The following is an 18,813-nucleotide window of genomic DNA, read 5'->3' as shown; positions in this document are numbered from 1 at the left end:
TGACCCGCAGAGCGGACCAGACATTATAGCACTCTCTAGACCTACGCCAGCACGGCAAAAAGTTTAATGAATGCATATTGCTTCCATTTATTCACTTATTCATTGAGATATTTTGATGATACCATTGAGAACTAGATTGTACCAGTGCAGGGTGAGCGAGAGTGGTCTGTTCTGCTCTGTGTGGCGGTTTGGCAACTTACGGAGAGTATGATTCTGCCAGGACCCCCCCCCCCCCCCCCCCTCCCCCTCCCTATAAAAGTCACAATGACCTGACCGGCTGCTCATCTGTTTTCGGCAGATATTTCTGGTCAAAATTCACCAGAAATGGTAAGGTACTCCCAAGTGCTATTAAACAGGATTGGCTATGGCAAGACTGCTCCGTTTGCATGAGAGGATCCTATTAAAAGTTCCTCTACGTTTTTTCACGCTGTCCTGTGTGTGACTGCGTGAGTGTTTGACCCTGAGAAGCTAAACCGTCGTCCCTGAGATGAAACAGATACATCCTTCCGCTGTGCGTCTGTCTCTGAGGGACACTGCTTCCATCCCCGCTCCTGTTCCACTCGCTCCCTCTCCCCCTCATCTCTCTCTCTCCCTCCCTCTCTTCCCCTTATCTCCCCCTGTTCCTCCACTCCTCCCTTCACCTAGGTCGAGCTGATTTTTATAACCTGATGTCAGGACAGAACGATCCAGGCAGGATTTGGAGGGGTGTTGCCACATTAGGAGCCTGGTCTCCAGGCTGCTCTCGCCGGAGAGGGCCCTGCAGGGCGTCCAACCCAGGTCACCAACTCTGTAAGGCCAAGTGTTGCCCATTAGAGCCAGAGGAGACCAACTGGTCTGATGGGGATACCAGGCTTTATACACACCATTAGCAGTGCCGGGCCGGGCCATGCTGCCTCATTATGTGGGACCCATCAACACGTGGTCTCAATGCAGTCATATCTGTCCTGGGACTGGATCTTTGTTGCCAGGGGGACTGGAAGACATTGGTTCTCGGATGGTGAGGTAGCCATGCCAGGGAAGTTACACAGAAGGTACATCTCCTGCCCCCTGTGTTGAGCATGTTCTCTGGGTCTAATGGCAGGAGTAGAACATAGATAAATGGGATGTGAATCCTGGTCTAATGTGCGTAGAACAACATCCCAGAGAGCATCCCTGTCCGTGTCTCCACATCGGGGTGATGGGTCGTTACACCATATAGCCTCATAGTTAACACAGCTAACACTGCACTGCCAATCAATAACTAAGGAGAGGAGAGGAGAGAGGAGAAGAGGAGAGGAGAGGAGAAGAGAGGAGAAGAGGAGAACAGAGGAAAGGAGAGAGGAGAACAGAGGAGAGGAGAGAGGAGAAGAGGATAAGAGAGGAGAGGAGAAGAGAAGAGAGGACGGGAGAGGAGAGGACAGGAGGGGAGAGAGGACAGGAGGGGAGAGAGGAGAAGAGAGGACAGGAGGGGAGGGACAGGAGAGAGTTCTCTAAAGGGCTAAAACCAAACGTCCATTTACCAGAATGCCTATCATGTATCAGAAACAGCAATCTTCAACGAACAGATCCTTTTACAATTGGACGATTTCCTAATTGCAGATGGGAAATGAGTTTGATAGAGAGAACTGCATCAGAGACTATAGGAATCCATTACAGTTATAGGCACTATAGAATTTAGCTACACATTTTGAACGTTCATTCAGAACAGAGGGGAGGGGAGGGGAGGGGAGGGGAGGGGAGGGGAGGGGAGGGGAGGGGAGGGGAGGGGAGGGGAGGGGAGGGGAGGGGAGGGGAAGGGAAGGGAGGGGAGGGGAGGGGAGGAGAGGGGAGGGGAGAGGAGGGGAGGGGAAGGGAAGGGAGGGGAGGGGAGGGGAGGAGAGGAGGAGAGGCGCTGCAGCCTGTCTGTTCTGCTTGGAAGCCCATTAGAGTGAGGACGTGTTCTGATGTGGGTCTAATGGACCTGGGGATCACTTTACTCCACATGCTGGATGAATCAGAGATGGAGGGATGGAGGAGGGAGGAGGTGCTGTGGTGCCCTCTGAGCCACACCCCAGGCAGCAGGCCTGAGGAGCTCTGAGGAGCTGAGAGAAGCTCTAATCAGCAGGACACCGTGATGTCTGCCCTGCATAGTACTCTGCCGCAGGAGAGCACACCAGCACATCACTCTTCCATTAGATACAGGATCTCTCTCTCTCTCTCTCTCTCTCTCTCTCTCTCTCTCTCTCTCTCTCTCTCTCTCTCTCTCTGTCTCTCTCTCTCTCTCTCTCTCTCATGGTTTTCCTCCTGTGTCTTTACTCTCTTCTGTTCGTTTTTCATTCACTGCGCGCACACACACACACACACACAGCTTGCTCCGCTCCAAAGTTGTTCCGCTCCATTCACAGCAGGCCTGCAGCTAGACAGCTGGAAGAGTCAAACACACACCTGTGTCACCTGCGTATGTGACAACCACAGAATGAAAACGTAAGATGACTAACTCCCTCTCCCTCTCCCTCTCCCTCTCCCTCTCCCTCTCCCTCTCCCTCTCCCTCTCCCTCTCCCTCTCCCTCTCTCTCTCTCTCTCTCTCTCTCTCTCTCTCTCTCTCTCTCTCTCTCTCTGTCTGTCTGTCTGTCTGTCTGTCTGTCTGTCTGTCTGTCTGTCTGTCTGTACTACTATGTTTCCTGAGTCTTCTAGACTGAGAACCCAGCTCTCTATGGTGGGCGTTGAGCTGGTAAGGATGGTAATAACCTTGTGTGAGGGCACAACCAGCGTAGTTATGGTAGCATTATGATAATACCATGACAACCAGTATAGTCATGGTAACACAAGCATTAAGCACCACTAAAACGAACAAATGGTAGGTATAGTGATTAACTTGGGTGTAAAGTGCTACGACAACCAGCAAAGGCAGGTTTGAAATGCGGTTGAATACTGCCATGACAGTCAACATAGATGTACCCCGGAATAACCATCGTGTTTATGGCGTCCAACAACAACCATTGCTGTGGTAACCCTGCCATTTTGCATTACTAAGACTAAGTAATCTCGTTCAACACCAATACTGCCACAGTTACGACAAAAAGTCTAAGGTACCACAACAACCAATGTAGTCATGATAACAATAAGGGTTAACATCCCATGGAAGCACACTCACCCCAGGGTGGTCATGGTGACGATGGTGTACCAGAAGGATGCTGGGATACTGGTGAAGCTGCTGCCCCTGGTGCCCTTCTCGGCGTAGAACATGACGGTGGCGAAGATGATGATGGCCATGGTGAGGGAGAAGAGCAGGAAGCCCAGCTCCGAGGCGCAGCTCTTCAGCGTGTAACCTAGGATACGCAGGCCCTGCGAGTGACGGGAGAACTTGAAGATGCGGAAGACCCGGAACACGCGCAGCGTGACGAAGGCCCCGCTCACGTCCTCGTTCTCGGGCATCACCAGGCCGATGTAGTAGGGCAGGATGGCCACCACGTCGATCACGCTCATCACGGAGCGCGCAAAGTCGCAGCGGCTGGGCGCGGCAAACAGGCGCGCCAGGTACTCGAAGGTGAAGATGAGGACGCAGGCCGTGTCCATGCAGAAGAAGGCCAGGCCGTACTTCTCCCCGCAGGGCAGGTCCTTCACGCTGCCCTTGATGGGCCGGCACGGCACCGTCTCCACCACGTTGGCGATGACCGACACGGCGATGAAGAAGCCCGTCACGTAGTAGAAGACCAGCGCCATGGTGGAGGTGTGGGGGTTCTCAAAGGCCCGCCACAGCCGCTCGCGCGACGTGCTGTCGGGCGGCAGGGGCGCGTCGCCGGCGTTCTCCGCCTCCGTGTCCTCGGCCAGCCGCTCCTGGTTCTCCTTCTTCCTGTCGCGGTACTCTTCCATGCAACAGTCGCCAATGATCTCCGGCTCGATGCCGTAGAAGGCCAGCTCCTCTTCGAAGGCCTGGATGCACTCGTGGCGCGGGTAGTGCAGCTTGCCCGTGCGGTAGAAGTTCAGGATGTGCCGGAACATCTCGGGATCCCGGTCGAAGAAGTATTCCTGAGTGTCCTCGTTGTAGAAGAACTCCTTCTCGGAGCTGCCCAGCAGGGTGTCTGGGTAGCGGTCCAGGGTGTTCTTCCACGTCTGGAAGCGCTGGCCGCTCACGTTGACAAACAGGATCTCGTCGCTGCGGCTCTTCTTCTCCACGGGAGGCTTGGGCATGATCTTTTTGGCCAGAGGGAGCCAGCCCACAGCAGCTGCCCGGGCGAAGGGCAGCCATGTTGCCACCCCAGCTGCCATCTTGCTCGTTAGTGCGACTCTCTGGGGTCGTGAGGACGAGAGTGATGCTGGGAGGAGGGGGCCAAACGGGGGAGGGATTCGATTTGACCGTCTCGGATGAGGAGGAAAAGGAAGGCTGAGTCCGGCCTACTCATTCAAACGGAGCAGGGGCCTCAAGAAAGAGGCTGGCTGGCCTCCATCCTCGGTGTGCGTGCGTGCGTGCCTGTGTTTTGTGTGTATGTAGAGGCTTCAAGAACAGGAGACAGAAGCGGGAGGCATGGAGGAGAGAGGGGAGCGTGGAGCTGTCATCGTGAAAGAGGTCAGGGTGTGGTGTGGACCTCGTGGGACACGAGCCTAAATGTCAGGCCATTAGAATAGCTCGGAGAAAATAGGTCTGGCTCACAACACAGCAGAGAGAGGTCCTCTCTGCTAGGACAGAGTGGGTAGCAGACTTCACTAAGGAGGCACACCTCAGTCTGCATTCAGCGCAGTGTCATTATAAGTATGCAGTTATGTCTATGGCTTGTTTGACAAGAGTATGCTTAAAGTGTTCCAGAGAGGTAGGGGTAAATGCTTCCGGCTGCGTCCTGTCTTTCTTTCTCCCTCCCTCTCTCCCTCTCTCCCCCTGTCTCTTTCTCTCTCTCTCTTAGAAGACAGATTTGTTGCAGTGCTGTGGCTTTTCAAATTCCTATTAAATTGTGATGATGGTCCAAAAGTTGCAAGATAGACAGAATTTGCCGTGATGCTCTGTCTCTCTCTATTTTCCTTTTAGTGTTGCTCCATCGCTTTGATAATAGATGCCTCTCTGTTCTTCAGTTTCCCTCTCCCCCTCTCTCTTTCTCTCTCCGAATATGCCTTTGTCGATCTAATTTTCTCTCTTTTTTTCCGCTCTATCTTTTGCCAGATCTCCAGTGTTGTGGGGCAGCTCTGCTGTGGGCGGGGCCTGGAGGATGCAGGGGGCCGTCTCTCAGGCGCCTGGACTCCTTGTATGGCTGTCCCCCTCGGCTCCTGTCAACACACACAAAACACACACTCTCAGACACAACCCAGCACGGCGGAACGGAACCGGTTGACACACAGAGAAGAGAGTGTGTGCGCGCGTGCGTGCGTGAGCTACACCCACAGTTACCGTAACGTCCACGGAGGACCTGGTTGGCCATTTGCGTCACAGTGTCTAAAAGGCCAGTCTTCCATATACAAACCCAGGTCCTCCACAAAGGACACTGCCTGTCTGGTGAGGAGTAATAATAACACTGGAACTGGAGCACACAGCCCACGACTTCAGTACATTACAGACCTGGAATAACATGACATAATTCTTCTACTCTATACATGCAACGAGAGATGATTTTCCATCATCTAACAACAATGGTCCTGCCATAGCAGAATTGTATAGTTCAATATTGAATGTACATTTTCATAATGACGGTCTGTTCATGTGGATCCTCTGTTGTCTTTCTGAAGAGACAAGCCTTGATCTTCACTGACACCATTGTACTTGCTTCTGCTTCAAGCACAGCTCAATCTGCTAATGGCTTCTCCTTGTGTAGAGATCTAGACTGGGTGGACTTGAGTGAACTGAACTGTATCATATATGCCATAGAGCACGACAATGTCATTTCCTGGCATGCAAATGATGAACGCTTCCTTTCATACATTCTAATCACCACAGTCCTTCTTAGTGTTTGTCTCCTGTCATACAAATAATGTCTCGCATATTCCAAATCAAAGCTACATGGTTGTGACGTATTCTAAGGAGACGAACCGAGAGCTGTCAGTTCTGGTGACCCCTGACCCGTACCCTAGGTCACGTGACCCCACCCCAAGCTCACTGATCTCTGTCACAACTACCTTAATCAAAAATCAATACACAAAATATGACGTGAAACACAGATCCCTGCCTTCTGCGGTGACCAACACTGATGACATAAGTCATTCCACACAGAGAAAGATCTACAGAAAGACACACAGGGCTCACATGGAACATTGAGTAAACTTCCCTATCAATGCCAGATTGTTCAAGTAAAGACAGATCTCCATCCATGGACGGGCAACAATCAGACTGCCTACAAACACACCAGCCCCAACACACAGCAAACCCCTACAGCAGATCTGCATACGACAGCGTAGAAACAAGGTAGTACCAACCTGTGTGTTTACACACACGACCAGATGCAACGGCTGCTGCAACCCACCATCACTCATTCAAGTGCTAATTGCTCGTCAGGGAACAGGTGAGAAGTCTCCAGCGCGCCAACCACGCTCCCCTCCTAAGGTTACGCTCACTCGCTCAGCCAGCTGTAAATGTGTCAGTCATCCGGAAGGCTGAGATGAACCACATGGCCACTCAGCCAATAAAACACACTGAAGAAAAGAGCTGGGAGGTAAAAAAGCTTGATTCCTCCCACCCTCCTCTCAGTATCACTCACGTCCCTGTGTAATGATCGCAAAGAATTCAATTAGAGTATAGTGTGTGTATGATGTGCATGTGTATATCATAACCAGTGCAGTACGTGTGTCTATTGTGTTTGTGTGTGTGTGCTTGTTCATTTCTGTGTGTGGACCTCCAAACAGACACATGAATAAGTGATGAAGTTGTGTGTGTGTGTGTGTGTTTGCCATGAAGGGTTGGTCCAAGTATGTGTCCAGGCTGTGTGGTAGGGTATGTCAGAGCTCAGGTTCCCCCTACTCACCGTCTATGACAGCAGAGCTGGCAGGCAAGGGAAGCAGGTTTCTCTGGGCTCCAGGACAGGAAACAGAATCATAAGCCAGGTGGAGCAAACGACAGCGCTGCGGTACGACCATATCCCAGACAGGATGGTGAGGGAGTGATTGTCATGCTGATCCCTCTCTTCTCTCTCTTTCTCTCTCCTCTCCTCCCTCTCGGCTCGGCACTCACTGCTCGCTCTCACTCCCTCCAACTCCAGCTCCTATTAGCTTGCTCAACCTCCCCACCCTCCCTCTCTTGCTTACTCTTTTTCTCTCTCTCCTACTCTTTTTCTCTGTCTCTCGCACTCCCTAGCACTCACACTCTCTCTATCTCTCTCTCTTGCAGGCTCTTCTTTTCTCTCTTTTGCCTGCTCTCTCACTTTCTCTTTCTCACTGGCGTTTTCTTCCCATCACACACCTATGTGACTTCTGCCAGTGTAGAGTGTACTGTACATTAAAGGCTTGGTAGACATTAAGATGTTGTATCAAAATAGTCCTAGATGAACCATTCCTGTCACAGTGTGTGCGTGTGTCCATACCCTTTGGTTTATCACATCTGACTCAGCAGTTTTAGACACATTCATGGATAGGGTTCTTTCCCAATCCTTAATGTAAGTATGGACTACTGTAGATAAGAGGATGGATGTGTGGGTAGGAAGGAGCACTGAGGGGTAGTTTCTTGGCAAACTGAAACCTCAACAAACCATGAAGAAAACACACACCAAAAACCCTTCCTCTGACTGGGATGGGGCAGAGGAGAAGGAGGTGATGAGGTGTCACATTCGGTTGACCACTTACAAATACAAAACGAGCGTTCAGGATCCCCTTGCCAGAGCCAGCTCTGACACTGAGCCCCGACTACATATTTAAAGAGAGGAGGAAAGAGAAGACCCAGGTAGAGACACACAGCCCCAGGACAACCCTACAGAGACATACACCACCTTAAGAAGGATGTAAAGAACCCCATGTGTACACACACACACACACACACACACACACACACACACACACACACACACTGTGGTGGCTCTATTCCTTCACATTAATTATTCATGTGGGCAAAAGCTGCGTTCAGCAATCTGCAGTACCAGTTATGCTGTAACTGGTTATGTTGTAACTGGTTATGCTGTAACTGGGTATGCTGTAACTGGGTATGCTGTAACTGGGTATGCTGTAACTGGTCATGTTGTAACTGGTTATGCTGTAACTGGTCATGTTGTAACTGGTCATGCTGTAACTGGGTATGCTGTAACTGGTCATGCTGTAACTGGGTATGCTGTAACTGGTCATGCTGTTACTGGGTATGCTGTAACTGGTCATGCTGTTACTGGGTATGCGGTAACTGGTCATGCTGTAACTGGGTATGCTGTAACTGGTCATGCTGTAACTGGGTATGCTGTAACTGGTCATGCTGTGACTGGTTATGCTGTAACTGGGGAATGGCCATTGACCCAAACCCCAACACATAAAAATGGATAGGAACTGGACTCGTCCCCTTGGGGAAACTGCAGTCACATGCACTTGCAAACAAGCACACAAAAATAGACAGCCACACAATAAATCAAGCACACACACATACATGTACGGCACGTGTAGCAGCTGCTGTAAATTACATACAAATTGTATGTGACTGAAGAGAAAAATTATTCTGTTCGGTTACAGCAGTGTTTGCTGGGGAAGTTTCAAACATGCAGGAATGTTTCAAGGATTGTAAAGTGGATTGTGTGAAACAAAATGCACACATTTGAACCACAATTTTAGGACATTTTCTGATGGGAAAAAAGAAGGAAATGTCTATGGGAATAAACTTAAAAGTTCATTTTTCCAGACGCATGGAGGTAAAGACTTCAACATCCACCTGCTTTGAGTCAACCTTCCACGCAAAGTAGAGTGTGGAACATGAAGGACCACTCAACGTGGCCAAAGCCCACCCCCCCCATGAGTGTGTGTTCCTGGACGGGAACAGGTGTGGATCTACCCATCCAGATCATACTGATCATTACAAAGGGACTTACATTTACATTTAGTCATTTAGCAGACGCTCTTATCCAGAGCGACTTACAGTAAATACAGGGACATTCCCCCGAGGCATGTAGGGTGAAGTGCCTTGCCCAAGGACACAACGTCAGTTGGCATGACCGGGAATCAAACTGGCAACCTTCGGATTACTAGCCCGATTCCCTCACCGCTCAGCCACCTGACTCCCTGACTTCCCTCCACTGTGAGCTGTAGGAGTATACAGGTGTCTGAGTATGGCCTCCTACCTTGCTCGTACATGCATAGTCTGTGTACCTGTTGAACCAAGGACAGTGGAGAATATACATCAGGACTGTCCGACACTGCAAAAACGCAGATTCTCCACTATATTAATAACAAATTTTAGTGGTGTGTGTCTGTACTTGTGTGTGTGTAGGCTGTTTACTGTATGTACAATGTGTTAATTAACGCAGTACATTTATAATCCACACCATTTATTTCCACATACCTACTTAAGAGGGTTGGGACTGCCATTACTAATAATGCATGTCAATCAGACTGGTCTCTGTGAAGTTAGCGATAAACAGGAAACACAGACAGGCCACACATCAGTTGGAGAAGAAGGCAAGGCAAGAGAAGTTTCTGGAGGAGAAAGCAGGATGTTTTTCAGTTCACATCACCTCTGCCTGCTGGCTCTGAAGTGCCAGCTCTGTTCACATTCAACAACAATTCAACTCTGCTGACACTAGACCTGCCACCAAGAACACACATCCAGAAAACATCTCCGAGAGGAGCTAATGCCGTGATCACCAGCCTTTTCTCCGGGTGATGTTTTCACCTTTGCCACTTATAGACATATATTACCATCAGGGTTTGAATTACGGGGGGGTTTGGCCCCCCTAATTAAGACTTGGACCCCCCCCCCCCCAAAAAAGAGGTAAAAACAACAGGAGTCGATACATTTATATATCGTAAGCCCAACGATTGTCATTATATAATTCACACTGTGATTACCATCACACAACAACATCTAACAACCTTACTTAACGGGCGCACATAAAGTAGAAGAGCAAGCAAGCATTCAAATAGTTTAACACTGTCTCGAAATGAAACTTAATATCCTGCTGTTGCTATTGTTTTTAGAATAAATGTCTCTGTAGAATCCAGATATATATTGCACCTGATGGGTCGTTTGCCACGCAGGGCAGTTTTACCGTTTTTGTGTTGTGTTTGAACCTGCGAGCATTAGCTGCGCTGCCTAATGAGCCAATCCCTCATTCTAAAGAGTAATAACGCTGGCGAGCGCCGCAGAGCACCTACTATACCAGCGCGTTAGCCTGTAGCTCGGGGCAGCGTTTGTCTCGCGGTTCATTTACTGCAGCCTTTCTATGAATGATTTACTGCGAGGTGTGAAAAGCTCTCCCAAGGCTAGCCTAGCCTAGCGTAGCAAATCCGTTACATAGCCTAGCACCACATGCTACTCTCTTAATGAAGTAATTTCTTTTTTGTATGACAGTTTTGTGTTACAGTATGTGTGAGGTCTCATGAGAAAGGTCAGTGATTTGAAGTTCTGCCTCTGTGTGCAGCTCAGTCGAGACTTCTTTACTGCAGATCAAAAGGTCGCAGGTTTGAATCGCTTAGGATAAAAGCGTCTGCTTAACATATTAGCCTACACACACATTTGGGCAAAGAAAGGTTTGTTAGCCTATTCACGTCATATTTTTGTGTGTTAATGGCTCTCCTTACACCAAGCAAATCCTGCCTTTAGGGACATGCTATTTTGTGTGTGGCCTAGCTAGGTCAAAAGTTAAATGTAGGCTACAGGAGACTATGTGAGTAGAATACACATGCTTCAGAGTGAGCTATTCACTTAGAGTTCAATTTGAAGACCAGCTCCGTTTATAAAAGTCTCCTCACAGACCATGTGGCAAGGGTGGAAAGGGGACCCAGTGTATATAATTTAAGACTCCTGAATGAAACATGAGGGGCTCACATAGAAGGGGCTGAATTCAGATACAAAGTTGTGAGTTAAAAGCTAAGGATTGAAGATGTGGCTGAAGAGAAGAGGGGAGCAGACAGCGCTCTTAACTTCCAGAACGAGACCTCCGGATTCTGCTGGTCCTGAGGGACAGCCCCTCACCCCCTCCAGAGCACAAACCACCCTCCCCCTTTCAGACTCAAAACTAAAACTAAATCTCAGCCCAGAACTCTGCATTCAGATGTAGCACTGACATGAGCTCTCATCAAATGCCTCACATCCGTGACCATGCCTGGGCCCAGGTAATCCTGCGTCAGGGACCCATTTTGGCTCGACTGCGACACGACAGAACACAAGGTTCAATCCCTCCGCATATGCGCTGTAAACCTAGTGCAAACAGAGTGGTACTTCTGTTTACTTAAAACTGTAAAACTAACACTAACAAAAAAGTAATCAAACATTTATTCCGTAAACTACTGAGCTCGGCGCAGACAAAATCATTTGTCATTGACTATTTACCAAGCAGCCACACATTTAAGCTCTGTTGTGCTCTGCAGCTTCATTGATTGGCTCTCTTTAAATAGGCAGCCTGTTGTTACAGGGACAATTTAGGTCACCTGCTCAAGCAGCCCTGTCCAATGGGAACAGAGAGAAATATGGTTCTAGAATATGGAGGGAACTGCTGCTTCTTAAAGGAGGGAGGTATCACTGACAAATCTAAATCCAATCTGTAAGTGTAATACTGAAACACTGATTCACAGCTTTTGCCTCGGCATTGTCTGTGTGGCTATGTAAAGGCTACATAGATTTCAGGTCAATGAAAGATGAATGCAGGATCAATTTGTTTGTTAGCCTTTTTTGCTTGTTGATTGTTTTTTGCTTGTTGATTCGATCATTAATTGAGTCATCGTTTTCAGTCTTAACTTCAGAGTATGGAAACACTGAACATGGTCAGGCTGTAGCCAAGAACAAAGAGGAAAATTTAGACATTTTACAAGGCATCAAACTTTTAGGATTGAGGAATCTAGAGTTAGTTGGAGTACCTCTGATTAAGATAGCTAGATGAGTAATCCTCATGTAGGCTGTCAGATATGAATAGAGCCTCACGATAAAACTGACGCACGTGGGGGATAATCTCAAAGGAAGAAGCATCTCACCTTCCTTCCATCTTCTCCTCTTCAGTTTCAGCCCCCTAATCATATTCCCCTCTTTCTCCTCCTCCTCCATCCTCTCCCTCCCTTCAATATCCCCACCATTCCACCTCCTCTTCTCCTCACATCTCCTTCTCTGTCTTCCTTCACCCTTTCACCTCTTTTCTCCGCCTCCTACTCGCCGTTGCTTGATATTGCTGACCGGACCACATCCTCTAATGTCTTTGTTTGGAGTGGAGACGGGCATTTACTATCTGATGAGGAGCTTAATGCCTCTTGCTGATTAATGATTGATACAAGAGAAGTACAAGTAATCGCTTACAGTAGCCTGTCCTGCATCAGCAGCTCTTGTGAGACAGGAAGATGCCCTGAGGTTTACTGGAGAAACAAGAGGAGGAGGCCAGGGAGCACCCTTGGCCTCGTCTCTGATTCCAGGACTGTGTCAAGAGTCAGGTGACAACGTACTGACCTCCACTCGGTGGGTTGTAAGTGCCCATCTGGCACGGTGTGCAGGGAGCTTCAAGCAACAGGGTTGTATGTTTCTGGACAGAACCAGGATATGGTCCAAGACCAAGAGTGGGACCAAGGCTAGGACACCAAGAGACAGTGGAGAGACGAAGGGAGAGAGTCGAAGGGGGCGAAAGAAGCAGGTAGGCCACATTATATTCATGTCCCTTGTGTAATGGTTTCTATGCACAGATAGCCTTATGTTTATGGTCAGGGTTTTCCTGTGTCTGTATTTTGGGGATTTGGTTTTAATATGGCCAGAATAGCAGAGCAGACTGCCAGGCAGCTATGGAGGCAGACAACAACACTGCAGTCTGTCTCAACTGCAATAACTACTGTGCGTAACTACTGTGTGTCTCTAAAGTCTATCTATAGTTCTATAGTAGCCCCCTCTTACCCCCCTCCCTCTCCTTCTCGTCCCTGGGGACAGCTTGGTCATATCAGCCATCAGTGCTCTTTTAGTTTCTGTTGACAAAAATAAATAGTTTACTATACTTTTACATACATATTTAATGCAGAGTGAAACTGGATCACAAGTCCCAACAGAGCTGTAGGTCATTTATGGGGCAGTGCAAATACATGGTATTTAGGATAGTGAGTCTGGAAAGTAAATGAGTTAAGAGCACTTGAACTCCATAAAAGAGAAAATAAGAGAAAACAAAGAACTCTGAGATGAAGACAGTTGGCCGGGGCTGTGCTCCTTTATCTGAACTCATTAAAATGTATCTACTGTACTGTAGGATGAGAATGTGGACCGTCTCCTGAAGTACTTGAGGCCTGGTAGGCTATGGGTGGCACGCTAACCCATGTGACTGCTCGCCTTGATGGGAAGTTGTTATGGTCTGCTACCGTGTCTCGAAGTCTAGCAAGGAGAAGCTCATAAGCTCATAGTTTATGAGGCCCAGACCCCATGGTCAGTTGCCACGGTAACGGCCGTGCCCTGGGACCACTATGCCTACCCGGATCCCCGCTATGACATCATCCAGTGGGGACTCATAAGAGCCAATTACAAGATTATCTGTGACAAATGTTTTACAAAATGCCATATTTGTTTACCAAACTTTCTCCTGTGTGTAGATATAAATAGCTGAGTGTGAGTTTGAGACAGGGACAGGTCTCAGGGTGGTCTTCAGGTCCTGTCTATGGGTGTGTGTACATGCGTGTCCAGCTCTGACATATTGTTCCCTCCCATTGACCAGAACGTAGAGAATAATGAGGACAATACTGTACATTATAGCTCATTAAAATCAATCAGGTCAGACTACTCTACTGCTCAGGTCTAATGCACTGTGACAGGGTAGCTGCCCTGCTGGCCCAGACCATCAGGCTGCCATGGCATCTGACCCAGGTGGGCCTCCCAGCAATATCACTGTCCCTCACTAACCCAAGCCATAGAGCTCAGACCAGCTCTGCTTTACCTGGCATTGTTTGAGAATGGAAAAGATTTGTTACATGACCCCTAAAGCTTCACTTTGCCTGTGATGTGGTGTGTGTTCGTTTGTGTCAGTGTGTGTGTGCGGATCAGGTTGCTTCCTGTGTCTGACTCTGACAGGTCATCCTCAGGTGGCCCACAGAGAAAGGCTGTGTGGCTGGCAGCGAGACTGGCACTGATACCACGGCAACCTGAACCCTTGGCACTGCCGTCAACTACAGACTACAGGTCAGGTGTCCATGTTGGTTAAACGTTTGCTTGAAAGAACAGGCCCACGTCCACACTGGCATCTCTGACATGCACACTTGGAGATGTCAGAGATGCCATATTTACAGAAGGACGTTTACAGATTAAATCAACCGAGTTACAGTTTATGTACTAGAGGACCCACCCAGACTGCAGATGTTCAGTCTTAATGGATTGTGGTCCATAGACATGAGTATGTGCCTTAGTGCCGTGTTGAGAGCAAGGGTGTGTGTGTGTGTGTGTACTGCATGCGTCTCTGCTACTCCATCTGTTAGGTGAGGGATGCATGATAACACGCCGGCTTTATGTGTAATGTTTATATGAATCATGCCTGAGTGGGGTTGGAGGGATGGAGTAAAAGGATGGGCAGGAGATGAACGTATGTATGACTACAAGGCAAATGAAAAATGTTGCCAGGACACCCGTAATCTTCAACCCCTTTTAACCCCCCCCCCCACACACACACACACACACACACAATGTGATATTCCCTGAGCAGCGTGAAAAAGCACAGAAAAGAACCCAAAACAGGAGGATGTGTCTTCAGAAAAGGGTTCAGGTTATGGTTACAGGTCATGAGAAGGTCAGGTGTGTGTGTCTGGTTGAGGGTGGGTGGGGATGGTGTCAGCGGCTTGGGTTAGACTGCTCAGTATAATTGCTGATTTGAGGTTGAAAGTTCCTAATGAAGGTTGTAGGTTCAGGGTGTCTCAGAGATTCGGCTGCTCCGTCAGTGTTGATGTTGTGATGATGAGGAGTTTTAATAATGGGCGCCGGGGAACCGTCATCCGTTTCACCTGCCTTCAGTTTGAGCAGATGAATCACAGGACTAACAAGAGGTTTGATATGACTGACGCCAGCTGGTGGGGTGGAGACATGTCATCAGCTGCTCTTGTCTGTTAGTTAAAAGTTGTCATTAAAAACCGTCATTAAAGTAGACTTTTTAGACCTTTTAGAGTGTAAATTGAAAGTGCCCTATAACTTTATATGGTAACAGTCTTTAACCTAGCCTGGCATCTTAAAGGCAGTACCTGAAGTTTGTTCTACAGGACTGTTCTAAACAGAAGTTCTACTGTAGAGGACAGTTCTGATATTCTACAAGACTAGAGAGAGACTGTTAATACAGTCTACTGTTGCTACTGTACAGTATCTCTAAGCGCAGAAACAAAAGAGGGGGAAAGCGGTGGTGAAAGAGAAAGTAAGACTCCCCTGCTATCAGCTTCTCTCTGGGAGATCTGGGAGATGTAGTGTGTCATGAAAACTCCAGAGAGTTTCTTCATTATCTCCACGGCAACTGGAGTGATGGAAAAAGCTGCAGGAAGAGAGAGATTTGGCGAAGGATCATTTGACTCAGTTTCTTCTTCAGATAAATGGTTCCTCAAGACTGGATTTAAACCTGAGGCTTTTCATTGTCAATTAGGAGGCTCCCACATACTTTCTGACAGCCTCCTACACTGGAAGAGTCGGTGTGTGTGTGTGTATTCACACTGCCGCAATGACACACTGCACTCCCACTCTGAAGGCTAAAAACGAACCAGCAGATCTCATTACAGACACTTAGAAGTGCAGAATCAATATAGCTTCTGCAGGGGCACGGTAGAGAGGAGACCAGAGGAAATAAGACCAGAGGAGATGAGACCAGAGGAGATGAGACCAGAGGAAATAAGACCAGAGGAGATGAGACCAGAGGAGATGAGACCAGAAGAGAGGAGACCAGAGGAGATGAGACCAGAGGAGATGAGACCAGAGGAGATGAGACCAGAAGAGATGAGACCAGAAGAGAGGAGACCAGAAGAGAGGAGACCAGAGGAGAGGAGACCAGAGGAGAGGAGACCAGAGGAGAGGAGACCAGAAGAGAGGAGACCAGAGGAGAGGAGACCAGAGGAGATGAGACCAGAGGAGATGAGACCAGAGGAGATGAGACCAGAAGAGAGGAGACCAGAGGAGAGGAGAACAGAGGAAAGGAGACCAGAGGAAAGGAGACCAGAGGAGATGAGACCAGAAGAGAGGAGACGAGACCAGAGGAGAGGAGAGTTTTTGGGAGGAGAGTTATTTCTTCTATCTCATTAAAAGTGGTGATTCTGTAATTATGAAAAGTTTCCAGTATGGTCCTGAGAACAGGCTGGCTGGGTTGAGCATAGGCTCTGGGGAGGCAGACTAAGCAGAGATTAGTAGAACAAGGAGAGGAGAATAAGACAAGCACAAGAAGACAGAGAAGCAGGAATGATTAACCTTGTATTTTAATGCCAGACTGAAAGACAAACATGCTCAGTCAGAGATGCACAGACATGCAGGTTGACTGGCAAACACATCGGGAAAATGGCTGTCAGGCAGACATTAAAACACAGGCAAACAGGCAGGCTGGCAGGCAAGCATACAATTGTCCCAGGTTGTCGGGTAGGTTGCTTCTGCAAAGCTTAGAGAATCTTCTATTTATAGGCAGCTGTTAAGAGGAAAAGGAAAACTGCTAAATTTTTAAACTCTGTAACTTAAGTTCCCATCTCCCTGCTCCCAGCCGCCTCTCTCCATCCCTCTTTCTCTCTGTTGGTGGTTGTCTAAGGGAACACCGTGGCCACAGTATGGTATCCCAGGCTGAAAATAGAACCCGATTACATCATCACCCCGACCCCTCAGACCTGAACAGGAAGTCACCGCCTCTTGGTAGAATGGACAGGAAGTGGTCATGTGTCTGTCAGAGCATAACTGCAGTCTTTGATGGGGTTTCTTAAGATTTATAGCGTAAGATTTATAGCTTACTTCAGTCGAGACAGGAGAACAGGGGGTGGGAGTAGTTTTCCGGGGTTGTAGAGCAGCAGAGGGGCTGGGTGTAAGCAGGACTGCCTGTGTTGATGGGAAAAGCTGACATGATGAGAAGAGACATCACAGACAGAGGAGGTAATGCACCTTGGTGTATCTGACCTCTCATAGCCTGCCTTTCTCGGTCTTGGAGAGAACAGGGCAGGCACGACATCCTGGAGAGGACCTGTTCATGTGTGCGTGTAGTCAACCATCCCATGCTGTCTTTCTCCCCCTCCACCGCCTCTCTCTCTCTCTCTCTCTCTCTCTCTCTCTCTCTCTCTTTCTCACTCGCTCACGCCCAGCAGAGGACGGTGCCTGGTTGCCCTGTGCTGGTCTGTACTGTGTTTATCCTTGCATTGCCTCCATGTCAACTCTGAGCTTAATAATTCACCAACCTATTGTGCTCCATGAGAGAAAGCTTTAATCCAAGTTCACCAGTGGCTCTTTGTCTTCCTCTTCCTGTCTGCCAGCAGCCTGCTGTCTGTTCCTGGGGGGCAGCGACCCTCGCATCAGTACCCCTACCTAACACTACACACTGTTACATACTTTCGTACAAGGAGTGAAACATGCACATGTATGTTTGGGGCCAGGTCAGATGACACGTCATGTGCTCGATGTACTGTATATATTATCCACATGCTAAATGTGCTTTGCAAGCTGCTATGAAATATTAACTGTTGAGTGCTAACTATGGTGAGACAGAGAGAGAGAGGATGAGAAAAACTCCTGTCTTCATTTTGTCTACTTCTCTGTCCTGTATCCAGCTTCACTTCCTGTTTGGCAGGCAGACCAGACTGTCAAAGAGGTATCCTAGAGGAGCTCAGCCTGTTCACTTACAAGTATTAAAGTCATAAAACTAAACTTGTCTGAAATAAACTGACACAACTATACTTTTAGATCACATATTTCCGACCATATAAAAGAGAGAGCTGGTGAGTTATAATATGAACAGTAAAGTAGTCCTGGGCCTGTTTCACAGGAGGCCCACATCAATAACAGAGATTCATTATGGTTTAATGACATTATTCACCAGTGGCTGAGCAGAAAGACAAGAGTTGGACCGGCGGAGTAGCGAGGTATCTAACAGACTGTAGTATGAGTGCCTAGGGTAAACACTCAGATTTTATTAACTGATTAATTCAGTCAGCAGCCCTTCAGATTGTTCAATTTGACTGTCAGAGCACCTCTGTCAACTCGCATCAGTCCTATTAGTGCCGTCCAGCTACGGCTCCACCTCAGCGGACGGGCTTAATTAAAGACCAGATTTGAAAGGTTGTAACCGCGACACCACAATTAACCTCAAACAGCCAATCTGTCGATATCTCCCTGAGAATGAACCCAATCAAGCAGCTGCCTCCACCCCTCGCTTCTTTATTTCCCCATAGTGCGGCACAAACCTACGAAACCAATTAGTTGACACCACCATCAAACACCTCAGAGAATAGAACTTTCTCACGGCATGTTCTATTATCTTTGCATAACTTCTGGTGGACTGACACACATCTAAAGCATGAAGCACACAGTCCCTTAAACAAAAACAAAACACTAACTTATTTATTAAGCTTTCAAGGGAACCTAATTGTATTGATTAAATTGCCATCCAACCTGTAAGCCAGAAAGTGATAGAGGCAGACTGGCAGGCAGCCACTCTCCGGGCACCAGGACCCACCAGGCTGGCTGGAAGGGCAGCTTCCTCCCCTTCCAACCTGTCAGACAACCTGAAAATATAGAGGCGATGCTAACGTCAACCAGGTAACTGGCTACAACCTTTCTTTATTATTCTCTCCCTCTTCTACCCTTTTACCACTAT

At 48.3% G+C, this 18,813-nt stretch overlaps 1 protein-coding gene across 1 annotated transcript in view; it reads right to left on the bottom strand.

Annotated features, from left to right (window-relative positions):
* Nucleotides 1-6,489, bottom strand: part of kcnd1 (potassium voltage-gated channel, Shal-related subfamily, member 1) — an 8,684-nt gene extending 2,195 nt beyond the window's left edge. The window contains exons 1-2 of the mRNA XM_067239105.1: nucleotides 6,356-6,489; nucleotides 3,114-5,215 (exon numbers count right to left, since the gene is read on the bottom strand). Of these exons, the coding sequence (XP_067095206.1) occupies nucleotides 3,114-4,228 (1,115 nt within the window). The 5' untranslated portion in view covers nucleotides 4,229-5,215; nucleotides 6,356-6,489. The remainder of the gene's footprint in view (nucleotides 1-3,113; nucleotides 5,216-6,355) is intronic.
* Between the last annotated feature and the right edge of the window lie 12,324 nt (nucleotides 6,490-18,813).

The sequence above is a fragment of the Osmerus mordax genome, chromosome 7 (assembly GCF_038355195.1).
Source record: "Osmerus mordax isolate fOsmMor3 chromosome 7, fOsmMor3.pri, whole genome shotgun sequence".
Taxonomy (NCBI): domain Eukaryota; kingdom Metazoa; phylum Chordata; class Actinopteri; order Osmeriformes; family Osmeridae; genus Osmerus; species Osmerus mordax.
Note: the sequence above shows the minus strand (reverse complement) of the source record. Positions and strands in the feature narration are given on the sequence as shown.